This window comes from Eulemur rufifrons, chromosome 4, assembly GCF_041146395.1.
Source record: "Eulemur rufifrons isolate Redbay chromosome 4, OSU_ERuf_1, whole genome shotgun sequence".
Lineage (NCBI taxonomy): Eukaryota > Metazoa > Chordata > Mammalia > Primates > Lemuridae > Eulemur > Eulemur rufifrons.
The window spans coordinates 80,989,886-80,998,920 of record NC_090986.1 but is presented as its reverse complement, the minus strand read 5'-3'; the positions used below and the strand labels follow the sequence as shown (position 1 = coordinate 80,998,920).

The 9,035-nt window shown below is 36.0% G+C and overlaps 1 protein-coding gene across 1 annotated transcript in view; it reads right to left on the bottom strand.

Annotated features, from left to right (window-relative positions):
• Positions 1 to 290: 290 nt before the first annotated feature.
• MICU2 (mitochondrial calcium uptake 2) overlaps positions 291 to 9,035 on the bottom strand; it is a 74,600-nt gene continuing 65,855 nt past the window's right edge. The window contains exons 10-12 of the mRNA XM_069467447.1: positions 3,468 to 3,576; positions 2,838 to 2,995; positions 291 to 929 (exon numbers count right to left, since the gene is read on the bottom strand). Coding sequence (XP_069323548.1) covers positions 825 to 929; positions 2,838 to 2,995; positions 3,468 to 3,576 — 372 coding nt within the window. The 3' untranslated portion in view covers positions 291 to 824. The remainder of the gene's footprint in view (positions 930 to 2,837; positions 2,996 to 3,467; positions 3,577 to 9,035) is intronic.

Below are 9,035 nucleotides of genomic sequence, written 5' to 3'. Positions count from 1 at the left end.
TAGTTGATTCTCAGTATAAGCTCATGGATTCTTATTTTGAACATTTCCTACAACCCAATATATCCCATGAGACTCTGATTTTGTGATAAATTTTCCCAATAAACTAGTTTTCAAGAACATAAACTAATGTTGACAAGGGATGAGAGTATTTACAATTTTTTAAAATGTAGTTTGAAAAAAACACATGTAAAATAAAGAGCACCTTCATATTTTCTGTATCTATGTAAATACTTTATTTTGCTTCCAGATAGGATATTGAAATTTACATGTTATTTTTAAGATAACTAATAAATAGCTAAGCTACTGACACAAAATATACAAGAAATTTATGAGACATAAGACACAGATGAGAAAAATCTGAAATAAGTTTTTAACTTCATTTACCCTATTAGGATCAGCAGGACTTCTGGAATTGATACTGGCCTTGTGTATCAAGCACTTTTTTGCCATAAGTACTTGTTTATCCTTTCAGAAAGCATATCATTGCTATCGTGTCTAAGAAATCAGTGAATAACTAGGCTTTCCATCTTACTGAAGTGTAAAACATTACTTCAAATCTAGCCCTTCTGGCAGAATCTAATATCTGTTTGGGTAAAAGAATACCTTCTTTTCTTTTTGCTAAGTTCTTTAATGAAGTTATTGAATCAGAAAGCAAGTAGAAGTCTTCAGACAAGATCATAGGAGAAAAAAAAAGGCAAGAAAGTACAAAGTATGTTTACATTGCAAAGGATATCAATAAAGACTTAAGAAGACAAACAGCTGATAATTTAAAAAAAAAATCACAAATTCTGACATTTGGAGCAATATTGCCATATTATCTTTTATCAAAAAGGACCTTTTCCAGCTTGTTTCCAGACTTCTTTTACTCCTTTAATGCTTTCTTTCTTCACACATTTCCAGTAGTCTTGCATAGTTGGATGCTGCGGTACCTGTTAACCAAAAGTAAAAATTAAGAGGTCATTCTCTTCAAAGTTAAACATGATTTCATGTGTACTTTGATTCTATTTATTTCCTTCCCACATTCCTCCAAAAAGTAGCCAAGGGTGGATTATGTTGTAAAAGATGATTGCAACAGAACTGTTAAATAAGGGTAAATGGCAAAATGTGTAACGTGAGACTATTCTTTGGGTACGAAGGAATGGAAGCAGACTAAGTTTACGTTAGTGGAGTTTCTTCTGTAAGAAGACAAGGAAGACTCTGGGGCATCTTCTTGCATACACTGGTTTTAAAATTTAATTGTTTTATAATATTTTCCTTTTATAATATTTTATAATGTTTCCCTTTTTCTGGTGTGCTTTATGTTGAATAAAAATTATAAGCCTAAAACTTTGATTTTGACCTTGGCCAAATTTAAAAAAAGAAATGATAGGTCACAATTTATTTGATGAGAAGCTTTAAGAAGAAATAATCTAATTCATAAAGTGTTTTGTGAATTAAAAATTCCGTGTGGTTATTACTCCTCTCAACAAAACGAAAAAGTAAAGGTTAGAAAATACTTGGGTCCTGGTGACCACTGGAGCACAGCACTGCTGGACATTAGCCCAGTGGAAGCAAAAGTCTACTTTTGATTATATATGTTCCTTTTCCTGTCACTGACGTACAGCTCTTCTTTTTAACATTTTCCAAGAAATGGCAAAGAGGCTCCCAGGTACATTACATTGTTAACTGCAAAGATTGGTTTAATTGGTTTAATTTTCAGGAATATGTTGGATGACTACAAAGCTTATAAAACATGTTTGCCAATGAAAATTGTATTTATTAACAAATTACATTTGTTCCAGGAAACTGAATTGCTTTTCTAAGTTGTAAACAAACAGCTTTGTCCTCATGAGCAGCACCATATTCTCTCCCTCTCTCTGACCCCCTCCTTCCTTTCTTCCAGCCTAACTACCCACCTACCATATTGGACCCTAGTTTTTCCCTTGCAGCCTTCTTTCGTGAGAGCACTTCTAGCAGATTATAATCTACACAAAACTGATCTGTTCTATAGTTATAGACTAATATGTGGATTTAAGTGAAAAACAACAGCTAACATTGACTTCATGTGTCTCAGCCACCACACTAAGTATTTTATACTTAATTCTCACACTAATTCTTTCTGGTGGATTCTATTAGTTTCCCCATTATATAGATGAGGAGTGTGAGACTCTGAAAAATTATGTGGCTTTGCAAGATTCAGCAGTTAATACATGGTAGAGATGGGATCTGGATCTAGGTGTATCTAACTACAAAACCCAAAGTCAAACTCTAGGCTACTATTTCTGAATAGTGATTTCTGAGCAGATTCAGATTTTTTTTTTTTTAAAAAAGCAAAGAAAAATGCTGACTCTCATCTGTACAAGATATTTTAGTGTTAAGCACAGCTTATGATCTACAAATGATAAAAACTACATTTAACGACTCTGCTCTTTTGCCCAAATTCTAAGTTTATTTATTTATTTTTTTTGAGACAGAGTCTCACTCTGTTGCCCAGGCTAGAGTGAGTGCCGTGGCGTCAGCCTAGCTCACAGCAACCTCAAACTCCTGAGCTCAAGTGATCCTCCTGTCTCAGCCTCCCGAGTAGCTGGGACTACAGGCATGCACCACCATGCCCGGCTAATTTCTTCTATATATATTTTTAGCTGTCCATATAATTTCTTTCTATTTTTAGTAGAGATGGGGTCTCGCTCTTGCTCAGGCTGGTCTCGAACTCCTGAGCTCAAACAATCCGCCCACCTCGGCCTCCCAGAGTGCTAGGATTACAGGCGCGAGCCACCGCGCCCGGCCTCAAATTCTAAGTTTAATACCATTCAGTTAATTACATGTAAACATGTATTTAAAAACTCAAAATCTGTTACCCATAAACCTCGATGCATCCTGTTTTTTAACACCCCAAGAAACTCTTCATGACTGAGACACTCATCACCATCCAAATCAAAGATCTTGAAGACAGTATCCAAAATATTGTTTGAGAGCTCCTGCCCTGTTGCTACTTTCACAGCTCTCTTAAACTCCGCTAAAAAAAAAAAAAAAAAAAAAACAAAGAATACACATAAAACTCATCAACCACATGAAATAGTCTAAGTGGAATTAACTTCAATTTTCATTATTTGAGAAGTAAAAACATGCCAAAATTGTTATTATTTGCGAAGTAAAACAAAACCAAAAATACTCATCAAGAACCTATTCAAATCATAAATTTGGTTGAGAAATGTCATGAGAGTAGCCACAAGATAGGCACACTATTTTAATCAATGATTTAAACACACATATTTAAATATTTCCTTCTCTTTAGGAAAATGAGAAAATAAAAGCCAATAAAATAACTGTTATATAGGAGTGTTGGTGTTATAAATCTAGAATAACCACATTGAATTAAAAGGCCAATTATTTTACCAATAATAGGCTCTTTGATTGGTATCATCTACTTGAAGAATACAGTGAAATTGCTTATAGATAATAAAAATTAAATGATTCATATAACTTACCTAGTCTGACAGGGCGATGAGCTAAACTAAACATTTGCATGGCGATAGCAAAGTCTTCCAAGTGGGTTGTAAAATGGCAAAATGACTTGAACTCATCCAAACTAATGCTCTAATAACATAAAGAGTTGTTATTACAATTTTGTAAATACATCAAATAATCTTGTAACTGTCTTTCATAAAGCTTATGAACTTAGATCTCTCTAAGCAAGTTCATTAAAAAGTCTGAGACACAGAGGAACAACAGAATTATAGGTTTAGAGGTTAGGTGGAATCACAAGAGAGTAACCAGCAGGGCCACTATGCACAGCTATGCAGACCGTCCACGTGTGAAGGGGCCTCTGGGAGTGGTGCAGTGCAAACTTCAGGATGGCCCCATGTTATGGAATGAATCGTGTCCCCTCCAAATTCACAAGTTGCAGCCTTCACCCTCAATGTGACTGTAATTGGAGATAGAGCTTACAAAGAGGTAACGAAGGTTAAATGAGGTCCTAATTTGATAAGACTAGTGTAGCTGTAGAAGAGGAAGAGACAACAGAGCTCTCTTCCCACCCCCTCCAAGCACGTACACAAAGAAATAGCCACGTAAGGGGTGCAGTGAGAAGGCGCTGTGTGCAAGCTGAGGAGAGAGGCCTCACCAACTGGCCTTGCTGGCACCTTGATCTTGGACTTCCAGTCTGCGGGGAAACTATGAGAAATAAATTTCTGTTGTTTAAGCTGCCCAGTCTGTGGTATTTTGTTATGGCAGCCCAGGAGACTAATATAGTCTGTTAAATGGGCCCTTTCTGCTACATGATATGAGTGGATTAGCACTAAGAGCACTGGGTTTTGGAGTTAGATGGACCTATGCTGAAATTCTGCCATTTACTACGTGAATGATCTTAGCCTCTCTAAATGTTAGGTAAGTAACCCTTCAGCGTCTACCAAATAGGACAATTAGGATTTGAACCTTGATCCATCTGACTTTAAAACCTATGAACTTAAAAACAAAACAAACAAAAATAAGTTAAAAAAACCTAGTTCTTCCATTAAAAAGTAAACAAAATAGAAAAATTCTTAATTTGAAAGTAAATTCTTCCCTGCCTGAAAAAAAGTTTCTCTTTGTAGGGACCTTTAGGATCATGCCTTTTATATATGTGTGGTCTTACTCAAGTTTCACTGCTTTCAGCTTTTGTGAATTTATGAAATTTTCACTTTTAAAATTTTAATTATTTTTGAAAAAGTAATATATGCACATGGTAAAAAATTCAAACCATACAAAGGATAAATGAAAAGTTTTCCTTCCTCTTCCGATACCTAGTTCCCTTCCCCAGAGGTAAGCACTGTTAGCAATTCCTTTTGTATCCTTCCAGAAATATTCTACTCATATAAAAGCATGCACACGCATCTTGTTTTACACAGTGGGAATATCTTCACACATTTCGATACTTTGCTTTATTTTCTTAATAGTATATCTGTAAGATGATAGGTAAAGAGGGGAAAAAACCCGAAAAAAACTAAGTATATTTATCAGCACAAATATTAATGAAAGAGTGGGTGCTTCTCTATATGATGATCCCAAAGCAAGCACTGGGTGCAACCTTTTTGATGTTTGCTTTTCTGATAGGTGAAAAATAGTATCTCAGTAATGTCTGAATTTGTATGTCTTTAATTGTGAATAGAGTTAAACATTTTTGACATGTTTATTAGTTACTTGTGTGTTTTTCTTCTCATGTCCTTTGCCCAGATTTCTAATGGGTCCTATTGCAGGAGACAACTCCCCAAGAGTCTCATGTTTCTGTACAACTTTGAAACAGAGGGTCCAAGTGCCCTTTTGTTCCAGACTACCTTTCCAAGGATATTTGTATAGTACACAGCCTTGAATATAGATTGTGTCTTGCTATCACAGCTTTGTTTGCCATCCAATATAATGAATATAAAATGCCTCCCTCTGAAGCAAACGTCAAGAAGGCTTGCTTACTGCCCATTATAAAAGATTTGGATTTGCCCCAAGATGAAATTCTTCAGGTATGAAGTGAATCTACTGTTTGGGCAGCATCCACCTGGGCCTCAGCCTCACCCCCATGGGCATGGGAGGCAAGGGGAACTGACACACATATGTTGTTCATGCTGTTGATATGTTACGAATAATAAAGTTCTTTGTCTCTGACCCAATAGTCTCGTATCTTCTGCAAGCATCCATGAAACTGAGTAGGCTAACTTGCAAACGGATAAAATCTCAGACACTTTATCATTATCATGTTGATTTTCAAGTTCTTATTATATATTATATATATCATATATAAAATATATATATAAAATATATATCATATATTAAATAGGGAAAAAAATCTCAGACCCTTTTAAGTTCTTCATACCTACTGATTTTTTAAGATCCCATCATAGGCCGGGCGAGGTGGCTCACACCTGTAATCCTAGCACTCTGGGAGGCCAAGGCAGGTGGATTGTTTGAGCTCAGGAGTTCGAGACCAGCCTGAGCAAGAGCAAGACCCCGCCTCTACTAAAAATAGAAATTATACGGACAGCTAAAAATATATATAGAAAAATTAGCCGGGCATGGTAGCACATGCCTGTAGTCCCAGCTACTCAGGAGGCTGAGGCAGGAGGATCGCTTGAGCCCAGGAGTTTGAGGTTGCTGTGAGCGAGGCTGACGCCATGGCACTCTAGCCTGGGCAACAGAGCGAGACTCTGACTCAAAAAATAAATAAATAAATAAATTACAAAAAAAAAAAAGATCCCATTATAAATTAAGAAAATTGATCTACTACTTGTCAATATTCTTCATTCTATTAATTTTTTTCTTTTGGGGGAGGATGAGGGGAGGCAAGAAAATTTTAATTCTTAGTAATTTTATCAATTTTTCCTTGAAAGGTTCTGGGTTTTGCTTAGAAAGATATATTAAACTCTAAAATGATACATTGTTTCTAAGTTTTCTTCTATACTTACTCAGTTTCATTTTTCTTGCCAACATTTAATTTTCTGATCCATCTGGAATTTTAGAGTAATGAGCAGAGATTTATGCTCATTTTCTCCCTCAGATGGCCAATGAATTATCCCAATGCCATTTATCAATAATTCTTCTCTCACCCAACTACTTTGAAATACTACCTTATATATACTCTAGTATTTTAGTCTATTTCTAGACTCTGTAAAATTCATTGTCAGTAACAAACTGTTTTAGTTACCACGGCTGGATGATATATTTTAATATGTTGGCATTCTTTTCACATAAACTTTTGTGGCTTGGCTTATCTAGTTCCCTCCCAAGAATCCAATGGTATTTTTATTGAAAGCCATTAGTGTTCACTAATATTTGGTTCTTTTCTGATCCTTGCTCATACGAAAGACTGCATTTCTTTGCCTTCTTGCTTTCAGGTGGGGCGATGTGATTAGTCTGGCCAGTAGCCAAGTGTCATGTGATATGTCCAGGCCAAAACATTAATTGCTGGAATGTGACTCCCTCCTTTCTTCTCCTGCCATGGCCTCTGAGGATGGTGCTTCCCCAGATGACAGAAGTCTCAGATGGCAGAGATTGTGGAGTTTGGACTCCCGAGCAAGTGGGGACAGAGCCTCCTACCAGCCCACAATGAAAATATGGCATGTGTGAGAAAGAAACCTATGTTGTGTTAGCCAGGGGGATTTCAGGGTTACTTTGTAACTGCAGCAAACTTGGGCTGTTCTGACTAATATAATAATATAACTTAAAGACTAATTGAAGACAGAACTGCTCTGTTTATAATTCTAAGACTTCCTACTGAATAATAGAGGATATCTCTATAATTAGGTAAGTTTTCTTTTATATCCATCAAGGCTGTAAAGTTTTATTCATTTTTTGTTAAATTTGTAATTGTTATTAGGTTATTAAGTATGAAACGTCTGATTTCCTTAAGAACTAAGCTTGAAAGTTGATATCTCTGACATTTCACTCTGATACTTCTTATTTTTATTGTGAAGGTGCATCATCAGTCTTGCAAACTCATGGTTTGGCTTGTGATTATCTTTCAAATTTTTTTTTAGGGCAATTTTTGTGAAACCATGAATAAGTAAAAAACTCATGTTATTTTCGAATATGAGTTCCACTGTGGAACCAATGCAGCGCAGACAGCTCTAAATATCAATGAAGTGTTTGAGAAGGATGTGGCTAATGAACGCACAGTACATCAACGATTTGAGAAGTTCTGGTGATTTTAATTCTGAAAATGAGCCACGTGAACAACCTGAAGGTGAGGGTGAGGGTGACAGTGATATTGGACTATCTGAAACAAATGGGCAAGGTAAAGAAGCTGGATAGATGGGTACCACATGAATTAAATGGGTGTCAGAAGAGAGATCATCTCAAAGCTTGCCTTTCTTTGCTGTCACGACATAAAGGCAAACAATTTCTACACTGTATCGTTGTGTGTGAAAAAACGGATTCTTTTTGACGATTGTAAGCGTTCGGCACAATGGCTGGATAAAGATGAAGTGCTGAAACACAGTCCAAAACCAAATATTCATCAAAAAAGCTAATGGTGTTTGTCTGGTGGTCCAGCACTGGTATTATCCATTACAGCTTTGTGAAACCTGGTCAATTGATTGCAGTGGATGTCTATGGCAACCAACTGGATGAAATGATGAGGATGCTTGCGATTAAGCAGCTGAGATTGGTCAAGACAACCCAATCCTTTTGCAAGACAACGCTTGACCACAAGTCACACAAACAACACTGCTCAAACTACAGAGGCTGGCCTTGGAAACTCTCTGTCATCCACCATATTCACCAGACCTTGCGCCCACTGAGTACCACTTCTTGCAGGCTTTGGACCACTTCTTGGAAGGAAAAATATTCAAATCTCAACAAGCTCTGGAAAATGTGATTTCATGGTCACTCAGTCTCCAGGCTTCTTTGCTGCTGGCATAAGCAAGCTACTGTTAAGATAGCAAAACTCTGTTGGCAGTTTAGGCACATACTTGGATTAACTGTACTGCTTCTTGTTTGAGATATAATAAACTACACTTTTGATTTGAAATAGGATATTTTATATTTAATAACCTAATCATACATTTCTCTTGCAATTATAAATGGGATTATATTTTATTTTTTTCTCACAGTATAAATAGCTTTTTACAAAGTTATATAAAAATACATGCCCATTCCCCAAAATTTTTTGAAACAATACATAAAGGTATAAAGAAAGTAAAAATCACTTGGTATCTCACCACTGTACAGTAATCATTATAATAGCTTTGCGATCATCTTTTCCTGCATCTCATACATACACACACACATGCATGCTATTATATTTTCTCACCTGTGATTTGTACATAAGACAGCTGCTGCTTCTAATATATTAGCATTGTTACACTTTATTGAATTCTTATGGTTTCTAATGGTTTTTCAAGTGGATTCTCTAGGCATCTAATCACATCATATGCAAACAAAGACAACTGCTACTTCCTTTCAAATTTTTATACTCTTTTAATTTGCACTGGCTAAGATTTCCAGAATGATATTAAACATCAGTAGTGATAGTGGATTCTTGTCTTATTCCTAACTTTACTGGAAATGCAACACTCATAGTTGCTAGATTG